The following is a 19,634-nucleotide window of genomic DNA, read 5'->3' on the forward strand; positions in this document are numbered from 1 at the left end:
TTCATCCAGTAGGAGCCAGGAGTGCTCTGAGTTTACCCACTGATTTAAAAACCACACTGACTTTTGTTCCCCCCCCCCCCCCCATTCCTGAGCAATGCTGGTTACAAGGCTGCCAGTTATTTGCCTACAGTACAAATAGGAACCCTCCTCCAGAATACTCCATTCAGACACACAACATTTTGTAGTCACTGAGCATACTCAGTTTTTGTGTGGCTGTTTAGGTTTCAATCTCTGTAGATTTTCTGTAGTTCTGAAGAGGTACAAACGATTTGCTTGGAACTGCACAGAACAACACAGGCAAAAACAAACAAACCAGTATCTGCCCTGAGGAGCTTACAATCTAAATTTCAACAATCTAAATGTGTCCTCAGGAAAGACAAAAGTGGGGAGAGACAAGTGAAAAGTGTTGGTGAACAGGTTATGCTTGCAAGAAAAAGGTAGTTGAGAGAGCAGGTTCTGACCCCATTTATATTTCTGGGCCATTTTCTGCTGTGCACTGAATCTGCATCTAAAATAGCAGCTTACCTCCTTCTCTGTTTATTTGGCTGGCATAGCAGTCTCTGCTTCACGGAGAAACCAGAGCTCACAACACCATCCTTCACAAAAAAGGTGAATTGTTTTAGCACTGGGGAAGAAAGGGATAAAGAAATGTACAAATGAATGGCTCCTGAATATGAAAGTCAGTTTGCTGGAATTTTTTGAAAATCTTCACTTCAAACCAAACATTTTAAAAAGTCACTGGCTGTCTATTATCTATTTCTAAAAGTACTACAAGAACAGCAACAGCAGCCAAGTTTGATTATTTATTATTTACATGCTGCCCACCTGACTGGGTTGCCCCAGTCTCTTTGGGCAGTTCCCAACAAGTGAAAAACATTAAATACAGTAAAACATCAAACATTAAAGACTTCCCTATATAGGGCTGCCTTCAGATGTCTTCTAAAAGTCTGATGGGAGGGTGTTTCACAGGGCATGGGTCCAGTGAAGGCCCTCTACCTCGTTCCCTGCAACCTCACTTCTGACAAGGAGTTAACCACCAGAAGGCACTTGGAGCTGAATCTCCGTGTCCAGGAGGAACGATGTGGGTGGAGACACTCCTTCAGGTATACAGGGCCAAAGCCATTTAGAGCTTTAAAAGTCAGCACCAACACTTTGAATTGTGATTGAAAACGTACTGGGAGCCAATGTAGATCTTTCAGGACTGGTGTTATATGGCCCTGGCAGTCGCTTTCAGTCACCAGCTGGCAGCTGCATTCTAGAGTAATTGTAGTTTCAAGTCACCTTCAAAGGTAGCCCCACATAGAACGCATTGCAGTAGTTCAAGCGGGAGATAACACAGCACTCTGGTTAGATAGTGCGCAAGCAGGTGGGGTCTCAGCCGGCATACCAGAAGGAGATGGTAGACAGCTGCCCTGGACACAGATCTGCACCTCCATGGACAGCTGTGTTTCCAAAATGGCTCCCAGGCTGCACACCTGGTCCTTCAGGGGCACAGTTCCCCCATTCGGGACCAGGGAGCCCCCCCTGTGTCCCCCCTAGCCCCCCAAATGGTACTTCTGTCTTGTCAGGATTCAACCTCAATCCATTGACCGCCATCCACTCCCCAACTGCCATCATATCGTAAAATATCAGGGCAGGGCAATATAAAAACAATTTTAAAAATCCATTTCTAAAAAGTACTGTACAGAAGAATCATTAAAATGCCTGGCTACCCAATAAAATTTTACAGAGCTACAAAGGCCTGCTGTCATTTAAAAACAGTCCTAAAGAGAAGCCTAAAAGTCAAAAGCGAGGGTGCCTGTTGTATCTCTGCTGGATGTGTGCTTCACAGCATGGTACTGGTGACTCTAAATGCCCAATTTCTGGCTGAGGCCATCTTTGTAACATGAGGGATAACAAATAGTATTGCTCCAAATGATCTCAGTGATCAGGCTTGGATATAAGGGCTCAGGTTATCCTTAAAGTATCCTGGGATCAAATTGTTCATGGCTTTGTACTTTAACTTAAGGGCCTTGAACCTGACCTAGTAGCATTCTGGCAGCCAGGGCAGATGTTTTAATTAATTATTTAATTATTACTATTACTATTATTATTATTAATAAAGGAATTGCCTTCTACACATGTGACTCAAGGCAATTTACAAAGTCCAGTAAAAATAGATGAAAGACAACAGAAAATAACAGACCTTTAAAAAATAAAAATACAAAATAGACCCTTGTGGCAGCCGCCTATTCATCCAGCTGGGGAAACCTGTCATATCAAAAATGTTTTAAATTGTTTGCAGAAAGTGCAGATAAGTAGGTGCCTGTCAAATCTCGAGGGGAATGCTGCTCCATAGAAGAGGGGCAGCCACACTATAAGCTCTACTCTGAGTTACTGTGCAGAGGGTTTCTGATGGCTTTGGTTTGACATTGTTGTTTCATTGTTGTTCTCCACCCTGTAATCTTTGGATTAAGGGCAGAACACATTTCAAATAAATAAATGTTGTTTGACACCCACTGTGCACCCCTACACCCAGGTTAAGATGCTCCTGTTGACCCTCCACTCCAAGGTTACTTCTGACCTCCGAAAAGACGATGAGGCCTTTTTAAAGGAATCTATCTAAAATGCAATGGGTAGCTAGCCTGAACAATGATGTTCATGCACTGATGACCTCCAGAATGAATGCTGGGAATTGTAGCTCGTGCAAAATGTGGCAGCTCAACTGCTCAATGGGGCAGAATATCGCCATCATATCACACCACTGATGAAATAATTTCCCTGGCTGTCAATTAGGTACCAGGGTAACCAGACTAAGTTCAAGGTGGTGCCAGTGGTGGTATACAAAGCCCCATACAGTTTGGGACTAAGATACCTGAAATATTAGCATCTCCCTTAGCTAATTTTAGCTTCCAGAGGTTCCAACTTAAATAAAATATTGTGGGGGCCTAGGTAAGCCCAGTCCTGCATAACCAATCACATGACACGATGCACACACACCATTTGAATGGCAATGCTCATCAACTTTGGGCATTGTCATTCTAATACAGTGGTACCTCGGGTTAAGTACTTAATTCGTTCCGGAGGTCCGTACTTAACCTGAAACTGTTCTTAACCTGAAGCACCACTTTAGCTAATGGGGCCTCCTGCTGCCGCCGCACCACCGGAGCATGGTTTCTGTTCTCATCCTGAAGCAAAGTTCTTAACCTGAAGCACTATTTCTGGGTTAGAGGAGTCTGTAACCTGAAGCGTATGTAACCCGAGGTACCACTGTATTTGATTGGGGGGAAGCCCCCACGGCCCCTAGGAGTTGGCTCCTACTTTAGCTCCTAACTGATCACTGCACTCTTCAGGAGAAGAGGGTCTCCTACAGACACCACCTCATATCTTTTTCTTTAAGCACCTGCCAAAGACTCTCCTCTTCCAGAAAGCTTTATAAGTGGAGTTGTTTTAAATCCGCAGCCAGTATTTGCATTGGATGTGGAACTGAAATTTTTAAATATATGTTTTATAGTATTGTGGAATTGCTTTGAGCTGCTTCACAAATGATCAATTAATAATAAATCTGAACACACACCATTTGGACACTGCAAGGGCTGGACTTGATGACCCTTGGGGTCCCTTTCAACCCTACAATTCTATGAACTGTGATTCATACGGCTCCACTGCCCAATCTGCACCTGTTTAAGTACAAGACCCCACCAGGGAGCTTTCCCCTTTCCAAGCCAGCAGAAGGCTTTCCCAATTGCCCTCTGCTGGAAGCCTTTCTCTGTTGATGGTACGGTCAAGGCTGTTAGTGAGAAAGGTGCTTGCAGCTAAAGATGGCTCAGGAGCATGGCTGGCTGTGTGCTGGGACTAGCAAAGAGACTAGCAAAGATGCACGGGTTGGGGGGTGGGGTGGGAGAACATTCAACTAAATAAAATAAAAGACAGCCTTCACTGATCTGGGCACTGAGGATCCATATGAGGGCTTGTGTTATTCTATCACAAACAAGCTTGAAAGCCTCTCTATCACCTCACTCACTTGCCAGAGGTGGAGAGCCTGCCAATCACCTTGGTGCTCCAGCAGATGGCATCGTTGCTCCTACTGTACAGCTGTGGAGCTGTACTCCCTCTCATCTGCATCATTGCAGCCTACTCTCAGGTAATACCACAGTCAGTATGAGGGAGTGATTAGAGTGCTGGACTGAGACTGGGAGACTCTAGTTCAAATCCCCACACAGCCTAACTGGGTGACTTGGCCTAACCTACCCCATAAGGTTGTTGTCAGGATAGAATTGTGGTAGCACTGAAGGACCATTGCAATGCTGCCTTGAGCTCTTTGGAGAATGGGGTCTGAATGCAATAAAGAAATATGTCACACTGTGCTCTGTGGTGTTTATTCTCAAGTTAGTGTGCACAGTAATGAAACCTTAGGGCCAAATTGTCATATAATTTTCCCTGGCCTGCTTGATTTTAAAAAAATAAATAAATAGCCAGTGGCATTGGAAGGAGAGGGGAGCAAGATTTGCACTGCAGCATGTGGGGAGTGGTCATTAACTCTGTCCTCACCATCCCAGTCCGAATCCTGCCTCCTCTTCCCAAGTGCAATGCAAGAAAAGCTTCCATTGCAATGCAAGAAAAGCTTCCATTGGCACAGCACGGGAGTTTTTCTCCCAGTGAATAGCAGGCAATTAGATCAGGATCATAGTCTTATTTAAAGATGAATGGGAACTCTTTACAAAGTATTTGAAGACTCAACAAAACAAACTGGACTCCTTGGCTGGCTTTGAATAAACATTCACAAACTTTTTATTGATAATAATCAGCTAAATAGTTTGAGGATCTACACAACTGTGTAACATGCAGAAAACAGCATTCTTAGAGAAATCAAAGACTGGAACTGAGGGAAGCTGGGGGGGGGTTGTGTGGGTGGGGGGTGGGAGGAAAAATGGGGGGGAATAAGGATGATATGGTTCTGGATAATATGTTTGTTTTAATTTTGAATTTTAAAAGTTTTTTTTTTAAAAAGGATCATAGTCTTACGCGTGACAGAACTTATGGCAGTTTCTAACCTCTCTTTGCCTAAGGCTGTCGTTCAGTGTGCAATGATTTGGGAGTAAGCACCATCGAATTCAGTGGCTGACCTCTGAGTCAACATGGACAAGACTGTACTCTGTAGCTGCAATACAATATGCACTTAAGTCAGCAGTAAGCACAGTGAGGCTTACTCCTGAGTAAATATGAAAATAACCTAAGAAGAGCCTTGTAGGATTTAGATCCAAAGTTTTACCCAGTCCAGAATCCTGCAGTTGCCAAACAGATGCTGCTGGGAAGCCAAAAAAGCAGAGCGCAGTAATTTTGTCCCACTGTTGTTCCAAAGCAACTGGTAGTCAGAGGCACTCTGCCCCCGCCCCCAAATCTGGAGTGGGGGAGGGGGCAATAAAATCAACCTTACCTGATAGCTGAGGTGGGAATCCAGGCCATCATGGGGGGGGGGGAGGGGGTTACTCTGAAACATGCTGGGCAGGTTTAGAGCCCGGGGGACCCCAGAGGGCAGCGCCTGCTGCCCTTTCCTCACTAGGGGTGGCAGGGGACCACCAGCGCCCCCTATTTGCAGAGAGAGAGGCTGCAAAGGAGGTGGCAGATCCAGTCTCCAAGGGGCTCCAAGGTTTCTGCCACAGCAGCAGCAGCAGCAGCAGCGGGTGATGCATTCCTTGGAGGCCAGTTCCGCTGCCCCTGCGGATCCTGCACCCAAGGGAGCCGCCTCGCTTTGCCCTGCCAGCAAGCTCACCTTCTTAATTCAGCCGCTGGGTGTTCCTAAATTTCCTTTAGGCTGATCCCAGCAGTTGGGATTCCCAGGTAACATCAGAACCGGAGTCCCCAGTCAGAGACGAGCGCTCTGTCCCACCGCACCCACTTTTCGGAATTTATTTTAAATTCAGAAGAAAACGAAGCCACCCGGTCAGGATGAGAGGTCCCTATATGGACCGGCTCCGTGCACAGCTGTCAACTTTTCCCTTTTTTAAGGGAAATTCCCTTATTCCGAATAGGATTCCTCGCAAGAAAAGGGAAAGGTTGACAGCTATGGCCCCGTGGGACGCCTTTTGCGTCCTTTCTCCGCGCAGTGGAGAGGATCGCAAGCGGCGAGCGCGCCCCCGCCACACCCACTGCCCACCCCGCGCCCCCAGCGCAGCGGAGCCACGAGCGGGCGCGGCAGGAGCGCCACCCAATGCGCGCGCCTCCTCCTTCCCCCGCAGGCCCCGCCCCCGCTGCCCCTCCCTCGCCTCCGCCGGTGACGTCACGCTCGGCTCCGCCGGCGCCATTTTGAAAGTGGAACCCGAGCGGGGGGAGGGGCTGGGTCAGGAGAGGAAGCCGGGCGCGGGGGAAGCCCTGGGAGCCAAGCCGCCTTGCCCGCTCCCGCCCCCGGACGCCATCCGCCGCCATCCTCCCTCCGCGCTCCGCTTCAGCCCCGGACGGGGATAGCACCGGGAAGCTGAGAGGCCGCTTCAGCCCGGCCGGCCACCATTGGGAGCCCAACATGGCAGGTAAGGGCACGGCAGCCCCTCGCGCTTCCCGGGGACGGGCGCCTCGCAAGCCCAGGGGCGGCCGAGGCAGGTGAGGGAGCTGGAGCGGCCTCGCCTCTGGCGGAGCTTGCAGGCTGACCTGGGGGAAGGCGCTGGGCTGCTTCCTCTTCCTCACTCCCCTCGTCCTTTGCAATGCATTTCCCTCTGCAAATCTGCTCCGCTTCTCCATTATTATTATTATTGCATCCTCATTTTCCTTGCTGTCCTCCGCCAGTAGCTCAAGCGCCGAAGCACGAATGCCTGCTCTTGGTCTTCGTTCCCCTGCTCTTCTCCTCGCCTTCCCTCCTTCGACCATGCACCTTCGTCCCTTTATCCTTTTATTTCTAACAAGAGAGAAAGTCTCCCTTCCTTGCGAAGTTGGGGGAGAAATCTCCAAGGATGGGCGTGCAGGGAGGGATTTTCTTCTTCCCCCAGGCAGAGGTGGGGGTGATGCCGAGGGTCTCATCCATTGCTTTCTGCTCTCCCTTCCCTAAGTGTGTGTTTCTGCAAGCTTTGGCGTCGAGGCATTTGCAGCCTTGCTTATGTCTCAAATGATGGGCTTGGTGCGAGTGGAGGTGCAGCTTGGCAATAATCTGCGTGCAAAACGAGGGATATAGCAGCCCTGGGGTGTTGGGTCTGGCAGGCAGATAGAGAAGTCTGGGCTTCCTCCATGTGGGGCGGTGCGAGGCGTGTTCTCTCTGATGCCCATGTTGCAGCATGCTGGAGCTTGCAGGGTGTAAGGGCTGCAAATCCGTCTCATCGCACAGGGTATGTGCTGCTGTCCCATTTGTGTCCCTTTTTCTGGAATCCGTTCACCCACATCCCACACATTTAATTGCTTTGTGTTGGGAAGAGTCGCATGGGCAGCTGTATTTAGATTTGTGCCTTGCAGTCTCGCAACACAAGCCACACGCCTCCGTTTTGCCCTTCTTTTTTCATCAATGGGAGGAAAGCCATGAATGTAGCAGATTATAAATGTGATGTTGGGGAATGGTGCACCAGTTTCCCCCCCGGATAAAAGTGGAGTTTTCTGTCCTTTCATTAAAAGCCCTCGCCCCACCCAAATATCTATAGCCAGGAAAGAGTAAACTGGGGGCGAGCACCGGATGTGGGCCTTAGGGTAGGGGTCGCCAACGTGCTGCTTTCCAGGTGGCGTCTGATTCCATCAGCCCCTCAGCGTGGCTCATGGTCAGGGCTGATGGGAGTTGGAGTCCTGCAGGATCCGGAGGCGGCTGCTGGCTCCCCCTGCCTTAGGAGCTCTTGCAGTGAGATGCACTTCTAAAATACATCTATCTATATAACATGTAGCTAAACATCCTCTCACATTTCCAGGGTGCCTAAATATGGTAGAATGTGTCAGCACAAAGTAACAAAGAATGGTGGGAATAGAATATTTGTAGATTGTTTCCATTTTCCTGTGCTCTGATTGTTGTTTATGCTTCTGGCACGCTCATTCTTCTCCCGACTTGAACTTTTTTCTTAAAGTTGCTCAGCCTTGTGTGGAGAGGGAAACCCGCCCTCGGTTCCCCCTTGCCAAGAGGCAACTGTTGCACAGCTCTTCCAGAGAGACGACTTCTTGTTTGGGGGAACATGTCTTAGGGAAAGCTCCATTTTGACATCTTTCAGGACTTGAGGACGGCTCGCTCTTTCTTCATTCTCTCTCTTCCTGTATGAACCCAGCCCAAATGACTTTGTCTAAATGACATGCAGAAGAAATGGGTGGTGTCTTTTCTACATGTTTTGGTGGCAAGGTTCAAATGATTCACCGTCTTCCGCTGAGGCAGTAATGTTCCTGAAATTTTCTCTCCGGTCCATCTTTTACGGTAGTTTAAAGCTTATTCATAACAAAACAAAAAAGCTCCTCAAACCCAACCTATGGAGGTTTGAGGGCTGGAGGTCCTCCTGTTTTTCTTTTAAATAAATACTTTGAATGTTAACATACTTGTCTATGTGCATAAAAGACTCTGTGTTAATTCTTTAGAGCCTTTTACTTGGAGGGTGAAGCATGGTTCCTAAAATAAGTACATGGGCTTGTTTTAAGTGATAAATTACATGATTTCATTCTAGATCCTAGCAGCTTAATTGCAGTGTAGGAAAAATGAATGCAGAAAGTTAATTTCTTTGGTAAGAAGAGTAAAGTGTTTTGCTTCCTGCGTGAAATTCTAGCAGACATCAGTGGCATGCTTGTATTCAAAACTTGTATGGTTTCTGGATTTACTAGTTACATGGTTCTGAGAGATGTCAACAGTTTGTAGAGAAACTTATGTTTACTCTGTGCTTGATTTTTGAAATCTGGACTGATCCTCATCGACAAAAGTGTCTCTCTGTGTGTGGATGTGGGGTGGTGAAAGTGGAACAGTTTGATTGGGTTCCTAGATTCTTCCATCTGCTTTGAAAATACTTGATTTCTGTGCTGTCTTCTCAGCACCATTGACTCCCCATGCCAGCAATCCCTGTTTACTAGAGTGGAATGCTGGCAGAGTTTAATGGGCAGGGTGTGGATTACTTTTGTTTAACTTTTGTTTTGTTTCTAGGAGCCGGAGGTGGCGGGAATGACATTCAGTGGTGTTTTTCTCAGGTGAAAGGGGCTGTGGATGACGATGTAGCTGAAGGTAAGAGCAATTAACCCTTGATTTTTAAAAAAAAAAATTCAAACCTTCATAACTCACAAATGGGATGAGATAAATAATTAAAATTTTAGATTTAAACATTGTTTTGATCATTCAACAAGTGTACAAAATATTAACAAAACTGGATGACATGAGGTAAAAAAAGTTGGATCACTTGATATGGAATGACCCTTCTCCAAGTATTGGTTCACCTCTATAATGCAACATTAAAGCACCATTAAACTTTGTTCACATACACCACGTAATGTACCTTTCTCATCCGGTGCTATACTGTATGTTCTGTCCTACCAATCAGCACTATGGATACTTAGTTATCCAGTATTTTGGTTAGCCTGTATCACAGTGGCTTTGGAAATCCATGTGTGAAGTTTTCTGTCTGGGCTAACTGTAGTTATTGGAATCCAAAACCTGAAGGGCTGGCATAATTTTCTGCATGCTTGATTTTGCTGAGGTTATAGTACAGCATTAGGAATTCCCATTAGTTCTGAAGTATTCAAATGGAAAATGTGATAGAAGGTACCATGCAAGTATTATACTTCATAGGCAGGCCTGCGCGATGTATTGATGTATCGCCCAGGACAAGTATGAGGGGCAGACTGGGATGGCGGCTTCACTCGGTGATATATTGTGAGTGACACCGTCATCGCTCCTGAGTCCCTCTGCTACCAGTGCCCAGCGCACCCAGGGAGAAAAAAGCCGCAGCTGACAGTGGAGGCAGAGGGATTCAGGAACAGCAGAGATTTCACCAGTGATTTACCACTCTGCCCTCATAACCGTTGCAGAGGGAGAAACAAGTTGCATTGGCGAGGTGCGATACAGCTTGTTCTCCCCTCCGCTTCTTTAAACTGCTTGGCTGAGGAGCCTGACAGGCCACTGCAGCTTTACAGAGCCCCCGGCCCGCCACCTGCTTGCACGAGGCAGCGGTGGGGTCGGGGCTCCATTAAAGTGCTCCCGCTCCCCGGCTGAGGGAGCCCCGATTCTTCTCCTCCATGCATGCAAGCAGGAGAAGGATCAGGGCTGCTCAGCTGGGGAGCAGGAGGCTTTGCGCCCCCCAGCTGAAGAAGTCGAATGGAGCCCCCACCTGGACTCCGGCTTGCGTAAGCCAGAGAAAAGGCAATTATTTAAAAAACCATTAAACATGAATAAAATTAAAACTATATATACACATGCACACATATAAAACTTGTTTAAAACATACAAATAATTACAGTAAAAATAGCTTGGCACCAGCCCTTTCATTAAAAGCAGTCAGTTCCCAAAAGTCTGTCGGAACAAGGAGGTTTTCACCTGTTGGCGGAAGGACAACAAGGAGGGAGCCAGTCTAGCTTCTCCAGGGATCCCTCCAGAGTTCCAGAGTCTGGGAGCAGCCACCATTAGTATACAAGATATTAATCAGAGCATCATGCAAATTTGACATTTAGCGAATGTCACCACGGAGTCCGATCCATTGCATAGTTCTGCCACTTGAGAAGGCAGTCTTATAGCATTGAGGAGGACTTATTCCCAAGCAAGCATGCGTGCCAAGGTTTGCAGTCTTAACCTGAAATAATCTAGTTTCATTTTTCCTGAGGCTGGGACCATAGCTCTCTGATAGAGCACTGTGTTTGTGTGCAGGAGGTCCCAGGTTCAGTTCTTGTCATCTCCAGTTAAAAAGCATTACAGGTAGTCGGGATGGGGAAAGCCCCTTGGCCTGGAGCCTTGGAGAACTGCGGCAGTCTGGGTAGGCCAGTGATGGGGAACTGGATCTTACCCACCTTCCATAGGTCGAGATTGGCAGGTGGGTGGGGCCACTCACTTATCAGTCACGTAACATTGCACGGCCGAGGAAATGCCAACAAGCAGCTGGCTTTGAGTCTTGTGAAGCCCTTAACCACAGCACTTTGTAGATGCCACCCATCAGCTGATCAGTGGTGTCCACAAACTTCACTCTGGGCTTGGGCCATGTTGGCCACAATGGCCTCACAGGCCAAATCGGGAGGCCTGGCAAGACTGCTCTGGCCCACAGGCAGGAGGTTCCCAACCCCTGGGTTAGACAAATTACAGCTTACTTTGTCTTCTTCTTGGTAGCATAATTGGCGTATAGTACCAGGCTATCCATCTAGCCTAGTATTGTCTGCTCAGACTGGCAGTGGCTCTCCTGGGTTTCAGAACAGAGGTCTTTCCCATCACTTGGTACCCGATTCTTTTTTAAAGAACAAAAACAGAGACATGCCAGGTGTGAAACCTGGAACCTTCTTCAGGCAAAGCAAGTTCTCTGCCACTGAAATACGGTCCTCTGCAAGCAGCACCTGCTTACTACATCTCGATTGTCATTCAAGGAACATCCTGGTTCTCCCCACCTCATGCCACTGCTGCCCCTCTGTGAGGCAGGTCAGACTGAGAGAGACAGTGACTGACCCATGGTCACCCATTGAGCTTCATAGTTGAGAAGGGCTTGAAGCTGAGTATCCCAGGTCCTAGTTTGACACTCGGTCTAACCACTACACCACACTGTATATTTATACATGCTATATGATCTAAAAATAATAAATTTCAGGAGCCACAAGACTCTTTATTTTTGCAGCAGCAGACTAAACACAGCTACTCTTCTGGGAGCCTTTATATATTATTTCCTCAGAGCAAACGAGACGCTGCATTGAGCTAGAAATTTGCATCCTTACTTCTGAAGGCAAGCTTTTAAACTCCACTTCTGAAGCATAAGGATTCAGCAGTTTCTAAGGGGTGCTACTGTATCAGCTGTATACTGTATACTGTTGCCTAATGCGTAATGTAGCAACCTAGCAGAGTGGTTGTAAGAGGGGCTGGGAAAGTCCCATGTGCAGGCTCTCCACTGCAACCTTACCAGCCAAGGGTGAAAGTTGAGGCAGGGATTTTCCTTTGCACCACCAGCTCCTAGCTGGCATGGTGGAGGGAGCCAAATTGGGCCCCTCTTCAAGGAGAGGACAGTAGGCTGGGACTATGTATTGATACATCACCCAGGACCGATATGAGGGACGGACCACAATGGTGGCTTCACTTGGTGGTACATTGAGAGTGAAACTGCCACCACTTCTGAGTTCCTCTGCTGCCACCAGTGCACCGAGGGAGAAGCAGGCTGCAGCTGGAGGCAGAGGGACTCAGATGTTAAAGGTAAAGGGACCCCTGACCATTAGGTCCAGTCATGACCGACTCTGGGGTTGCGGCGCTCATCTCGCTTTATTGGCCGAGGGAGCCAGCGTACAGCTACTGGGTCATGTGGCCAGCATGACTAAGCCGCTTCTGGCGAACCAGAGCAGCACACAGAAACGCCGTTTACCTTCCCGCTGGAGCGGTACCTGTTTATCTACTTGCACTTTGACGTGCTTTCAAACTGCTAGGTTGGCAGGAGCAGGGACCGAGCAACGGGAGCTCACCCCGTCACGGGGATTCGAACCTCCGACCTTCTGATCGGCAAGTCCTAGGCTCTGTGGTTTAACCCACAGCACCACCCGTGTCCCTATACTCAGATGTTGCTGGCCTACAATTCCCACCATCCCTGGTTGCTGGCCATGGTGGCTGGAGCTAATAACATCCAGTAGCATCTGGGGAGACAGGTTCCCCATTCCCATTCTAGACAATAGCTTGATGGCTACAAGAGATTCAGTGTCCCAGTAAATGACTATCTACAGCCCTCCAATGGATTTAGCTGTATTGATCTCAGCTGTTTTGGCTGTTTCAGAAGTAACGCTTGCAGCCTGTGAACAGCAGCTGGGATTGAGAGGCAGCTGCAGGAACATCTGCTTCATCATCTCCCTTCCCTCCCCCAACACCAACTGATAACCATGATTAAGGGAAATATTTTCCAGTAGGATCTGGAACCAACATTTGAGCATGGTTTCAAAAAGCTAAAAAACAGGTGCCGTGGTTAACATTAAGGCTAACCCTGTTGTTTTGCTTTACAGTGTGCATGATTCGGGAGGTGTTCCTAAAAGGCCTGGAAGGAGGGAGGCTACATTCTATGGAAAAAGAGAAATGGATAGCTGTATGCACAAGTCTAACCACTAGAGAGGGTTTAATTTTGCAGTCACGGGAAATGCCACGTTCAGATAAACACAGAATCTCCTGGTTCCAACACATTGCAGGAGCAGGAGGATTTGAACATGCTCTTGATCCCTCCCTTCCAAGAGGCCAGTAATGGCTCAATAATGGCCTTCAGGAAAAGGATTGTAGCTTAGTGGTAGAGCCCCTGCTTTGCAATCGGTGTTGACAATACTGAACTAGATGTGCCAGTAGTCTGACTGTATGTCTTCCTATAAATGCGTCTTTCTATGTTGGTGAATTTGAATGGTTAAAAGTGACCTTCTTACTCTGCATTATCAGATCTCTAGAGAACAACACCCAAACCTGTTCCTAGTAGCAGGTTTATTTACACAATTTAAGGAAACATGTTGGCTTCCTTTACTATTAATCATGAGGCTGTCTAGCATGCAGATACTTTTCTTCTGTCTTGGTGGAGCATGCAGTAACATCAGAGTTGCACAGTTTTCTGAGAGGGGCTTCTCTTAATCCGTATGAGGCAAGACTGACAGATGGATGGATTCCTTGTTCAGGAGCATTTGGTAGTAGATGCAGAATGATGGTCTGGGAACTTCTTTCTTTTGATGGCCTCATCAAGCCTTGTGCAAGCAGGAAAAGTCAAAGGTGTCCAACTTTCTCAGAATTGGGAAACCATCTTGAAAATGCAAGTTGGGGCAATCAAAGTCGTCTGTGTGACTTTGTAATTCATTTGTAATTGTAATTTAAGGGTTGCACCCAATTCTAGTTTTATTTGGAGCTGATTTACTGAAGTTAATGAATATGATTAACTCAGGTTCATTAATTTCAGAGGGTTCATTCTGAGTAGAGCTTAGTTGAATACAACCCTAAGTTTAGTTGTAATTAATTTTATTTATTGACAGTGATAATAAGTTGCTCTTCCAAATTATTCAAGGTAGTATTTGTTTTAAAATACTAAACAAAGCAAATGTTAAAGCAGTGTTCTCTTTAGGGGCACATGGCCTGGACTGTTTCTCTTCCACTTTCCCTTGGAGCACGTAGGTCTTTAAATTGGGGGGGGGCTGTTTTGACAGTGGGGTGGAAGGAGCATTCCCTATTATACATATTGAGCTATTTGTCCATCTTTTGTTTTGAGATGCTGTCTGCCTGGCCTCAAAAATTTTGTAGCCATCAAGATTTGGGATTTTGGGTCATTTTGAATGGTCTTCTTTCAAAGCTTCCCTCTTCGACCCTTGGCCAAGTTATTCAAGTTCCCAGATCCTGCATTTCCCCTTCTGGGAATCAGGCTGTTGACTTCTGACGTAAGTGGAGGTCAACATTAAATGATGGCACTAATTTGGTACAGCTTGTCATGTTTCTGATTCTGTTACTTTTTCAGTCTGAGCATTCTTTAAGGATGAATGTTGCAGGTGAAGTTTCCTCAGGTTCCTCACCTCTTAATTTCAGGAAATGAAGAGGGCAGTGCGACAGAATTAAAAAGCTTTTTTTTTTTGCTTGTCTAGCTATTTTTTGTATTTTGAAACAAGTGCATGCAAACATTGCAAGTTTGCTTCAAATTTGCAAAGTGGCTGTGGAACTCAGACATTTTAAACCCCAAGTTCATTGTGTGAGAGTGCAAAACTAAGGTTGAATTGAAGGGCACCAGCTGCATTTCAGCTTTTAGCTGCTATTGAATCTTTTAGTACAGGGTTTAGCAACAGAACATCTGTCCAGCATGCATTTCATTGGAGATACTGTATTTTGACAGCTCTAAAATGTTCAGTTGGTTGTCAAGTAGATCATCTGATACTGCAGTAAAGGGGAGCTGATGGTCTGTTGAGGAAGGAAGGTTGAGGTGTGGAGTCTATTGCTATGTGATTGGGAGTCCTAAATTCTGTGCTAGAACACCCCAGCTGCTGTAACAGCAAAACCAAAATGTATTCAGTAAATTGAATAAATTAAGACAGCTATCTTAATTTAACATTCAAAGGGCTGACAGTGTTTTCTCATTTCTAATCATTAGGGTGAAAAAACTTCACCAAGCCCTGTAAAAAAACCCTTAATTTTTACAGGGCTTGGTGCAGTAAATATATCCAGTTCAATCAGGTATACTTCTATCCAGGCAAAGCGGTATTTGTCTCAATGCTTGCTGTGGGCAAAATGATACTTTCAACATGCCAAGGTGCCCCAGAAGCCTAGAATCCCAGAACTTTGCACAGGGTACCCAGGAAATAAAAACCTGTCCTTCACAGAGATTTGAGTTTTAGAGTGATGTAGATTCAGTCACCAGGATGAAGCTGGCTTTTCTAAGCAATCATCAAAGGAGTCCCTACATGTCACAAGGTACAGTGTACTTCATCTGTCCAGACTCAAAACTACAAAGGTATTAATAACCACCATCCAGGTCATAGTCCCAATGAATTGGTGCAGGCTACTTTTAGGATGGAGTCAATGAAGTTAGGGCAAAGAATTCTCTAAGGCTTCCTTCATTCCTCAGATTATATGAAAGATGTGGAGAAATTCTGACCCTGCAGCCACCCTGGACATTCCCAGAGGTCTTTGCAATAGGTTGTATGAGATGCCAGCCAAGTGAGGGGGTGAATGCCCTCTTGGACTGAGGTACAGTGGTACCTCGGGTTACAGACGCTTCAGGTTACATACATTTCAGGTTACATACATTTCAGGTTACAGACTCTGCTAACCCAGAAATAGTACCTTGGGTTAAGAACTTTGCTTCAGGATGAGAACAGAAATCGTGCTCTGGCGGCACGGCAGCAGCAGGAGGCCCCATTAGCTAAAGTGGTGCTTCAGGTTAAGAACAGTTTCAGGTTAAGAACGGACCTCCAGAACGAATTAAGTTCTTAACCCGAGGTACCACTGTAAGCACATGGAGTAGCATTGCTTTCAACTTGACTGGCACTCCGGGAAAAGTGGGTACCCCTGCAGAAGAGACTGGAGCAGAGCACTGGATGTTGGCCATTCCATGTTTAGACTTTAGAGGACTTGGGTCCAGTGTTAGAAACCCAGATATATAATCTAGGCACCAAATGGCTCCTTAAACCAAGATTGCAGATGCCAAAATGGAATTGTCTAGTTGCCATTTATTGGGAGAGATGGTCCCAAAGTCTGATTTTTCAAATAATGAACTGACTGTGATTGATTCTCAGTTAAACATCTGGCTAGTTCAAATGACAACCTTGAGCTAGGTTAAGGGCTTTGAAAACTTAAAGACGAAAAGCCACTTGGTCCAGGGACAGTTCACATATATATTGGCTTATTCCAACCTCTTTTTCTTAATGGTGACTGCTTCTGGTCGGGCTGCACAGAAAAAGCAACTTGGTCCCAGAAATTCATTCTGATGGGGCAGATAAAATATAACTGATAGAATTCTACAGGATGTGGTATTAAAATGATCCAGATCCAGTGATTCCCAGATGGTGGAGATGTCAGGCACCATATTGGTGCCTAGGAATCTTCACTTGGTTGCAAGTGGTTGAACACCAGGTGCAAAATGCTAATTTCAAACATTTCTTGGGTCTAGCAGATTACCAGCTTATAATGACAAAGTGCTGTGAGTACATTGCACCAGTTCCCGCTGTAATACCTCATTCTTCAAGGAGGGGAACATTCATTTTCTGAATGGTTTGAAGACATACGCCAAATAATTTCTTAATTACCATCCTCCCACAAACTGCAGAAACGCGTGATGCATGCAAAAACTATTCTGTTTTCAGACAAAAGTTGGCAAATGGGAAAGAGTGAAACTGCTACAGTGCAAGATTTATTGTGTGTAGCAAAGTCTGAAGAAGGGATACTGAGGCCTTATAAAGCCATTTTCTTGCACTGGAGCTAAAACCACAGAACCTCAGGGTCAGTGGTGCTGCTTTGTGGGGGAATTCTTAACAAAAGTACTACTAGTGATTAGCAGTTGAACAGTTGCAGTATGGGTAGGATTAAAGAAGAAAAATAGTTCCCTGCAATTTATTTAGGAAGGCTTGTCGGTAAGCAATGCAAGCAAATGCATGTCTAATCACAAGCAAACCCTACTGAATTCAATGAGGCTTACTGCCAGGATAGTAGAAGTAAGTTAAGTTGAATTCAGTGGGGCTTAAGATTCCACTTAATCCTCTGAGTGGGGAAGCAGATGCAACTTGACTGGAAATCACTCAAACTATTCTTAAATTGCTTGAAAATATATTAAATATGGAAGTTTATTTAATAGTTTTATTAAATCTACTACTTCCTTATGTTTTAAAGCCCTCCATTGCCATGGGGAGGTGCGGCGAAGCCCTTTGCTGCCCCAGGGTCTGCCGCAGGGATGCCCAACGAGGCCCTTTGCCACCAGGGATAGTTGCGGCAAGGTCCTCCTCCACCGTGGGAATGCCTGGCAAGGTCCTCCTCCACTGTGGGGATGCCTGGCAAGGTCCTCCTCCACTGTGGGGATGCCGGTGAAGCCTCCTGCCACTGCGTGTATATATATTGTGATATATTGAGATACTGTGATGTTTAGCTGGTGATACATCGCAATGTTGAAAGCCAGATGTTGCCCAGCCCTACTCTTATGCACTTGTTTCCTTTGCTTTGGCTACAGTTTTTAAACTAACTTTTAAAAAGAGAACTGGCTGTCCCTGGAGGGGTTTAGACCGGAGTGAACTACTGTAGCAAGCATAGGCAAACTTGGCCCTCCAGATGTTTTGGGACTACAACTCCCATCATCCCTAGCTAACAGGACCAGTGGTCAGGGATGATGGGAGTTGTAGTCCCAAAACATCTGGAGGGCCGAGTTTGCCTATGCCTTTACTGTACCATCCCCTGAATTCCCATGAATGCCTGAATAATTACTTTCAAGAGGAGAAATGGTCCAGTGGCTGTTTGCTCTCATGGGTAACAGTTTGCAAGATGTGTGTTCCTGTTGCGGTGGTGACCACTTCATCTGCACAATGTGTCACTTTTCCTCCAATTGTGTTTTTTCTTTTTAAAAGTGTCAAGGCCATTTGATAGATTGATTTGACCTATTTCCTCCTCCTCATCCCCCTCCTCCTGGAAAGGTCCTGGAACTTGGGTACCAGCACAGCTGAAAATGAAAGAGTCAAATCACACTTTGTAAAATGTGTACTGAGAGGTCCATAGAGCATGGTGAGCCTTCCATATGATATATATACTGCAAATATAGCAGATATCATGGGTTTACTAAATCTGCCCTAGAAAATCTAAAGGAGGAGAAATTGTCAATCAGTGTGTAACTTTTTCTGATTGCAAATTTGTGGTAAGGTAAAGGTACCCCTGCCCGTACGGGCCAGTCGTGTCCGACTCTAGGGTTGCGGGCTCATCTCGCTCTAGAGGCCGTGAGCCGGCACCGTCTGAAGACACTTCCGGGTCACGTGGCCAGCGTGACGAAGCTGCAGCTGGCGAGCCAGCACCAGCGCAGCACATGGAAACGCCGTTTACCTTCCCGCTATAAAGCGGTCCCTATTTATCTACTTGCACTTAAGAGTGCTTTTGAACTGCTAGGTTGGCAGGAGCAGGGACCGAGCAATGGGAGCTCACCCTGCCGCGGGGATTCGAACTGCCAACCATACAATCGGCAAGTCCTAGGCACTGAGGTTTTACCCACAGTGCCACCCGCTGCTTAATTATTAATTAATGGTACTGCTTAATTATTAGTGGTCTAAATGAAACAACAGTTTTACGCTTTCACCTAACTGCCCAAATGCAATATGTCTTCTCAGAGTGAGGAGAACCTGCATGCTCAGAAGTGTTCAGAGGGCCAATGGAAGCTCCCCAAGCCTTTTCAGATGGGCGGATGTTCAGATGTACCAAGATGCCTTCTCCCTTGCCACTTGTTTTCCTACTGGGTATATAAATTGCCCCCGAGTTTCAGCAAAAGCCTTACTGGTGTTGAAGTGCTTGGTAGGGCTGTGCAATAAATCACCATATCATTGAATACCGATATTGAAATAACATTGCAATAAGTGTTTCAACAACGCAATATACCAGTGAACAAAAGGTGGAGACTTGACAGCTTCCCAGGAGGTAGCTTTGCAGATAATTTGCAGGTACACCCTCTGCCTCTGCGGTGCACCCTCAGCTGCTGCGGGGAGGTATGGTGTGACCCTTTGCTGCCACGAGGAGGCCCAGCAAGGCCCTCTACCACCACCAATATATATCATGATATTGTGATATTTAGCTGGTGATATATCGTGATGTTGAAAACTTGATATTGCCCAGCCCTAGTGCCTGGCATTACTTGGATATATAGAGAAAGAGCAATACAATCCCTTTAAATCTGCTTCCACTGAGGCTTTGGGTTTCTCCCAGCTGTTGTTCCCTTCTTTTGAGTCCCTTTCTCCCCCCTCCCCTTGCTAGCGTTTCTTTATGTACTGCATTGCATTGGTGCAAGAGCAAGTCTCCTGAAGGTAACTAAAGAGTTGCTTGTGTAGGCAGGTGTGTGTGTGTGCATACGTGTATGTTAGTATGTGTTCATGCC

The 19,634-nt window shown here is 46.4% G+C and overlaps 1 protein-coding gene across 2 annotated transcripts in view; it reads left to right on the forward strand.

Annotated features, from left to right (window-relative positions):
* The first annotated feature begins 6,282 nt into the window (after positions 1-6,282).
* PPP2R2A (protein phosphatase 2 regulatory subunit Balpha) overlaps positions 6,283-19,634 on the forward strand; it is a 66,879-nt gene continuing 53,527 nt past the window's right edge. The window contains exons 1-2 of one of the 2 annotated variants that reach the window (XM_077919667.1): positions 6,283-6,506; positions 9,059-9,136. In XM_077919667.1, the coding sequence (XP_077775793.1) occupies positions 6,500-6,506; positions 9,059-9,136 (85 nt within the window). In that variant the 5' untranslated portion in view covers positions 6,283-6,499. The remainder of the gene's footprint in view (positions 6,507-9,058; positions 9,137-19,634) is intronic. The other variant, XM_028708251.2, reaches the window with a different exon arrangement.

This window comes from Podarcis muralis, chromosome 15, assembly GCF_964188315.1.
Source record: "Podarcis muralis chromosome 15, rPodMur119.hap1.1, whole genome shotgun sequence".
NCBI classification, from domain to species: Eukaryota; Metazoa; Chordata; class Lepidosauria; order Squamata; family Lacertidae; genus Podarcis; species Podarcis muralis.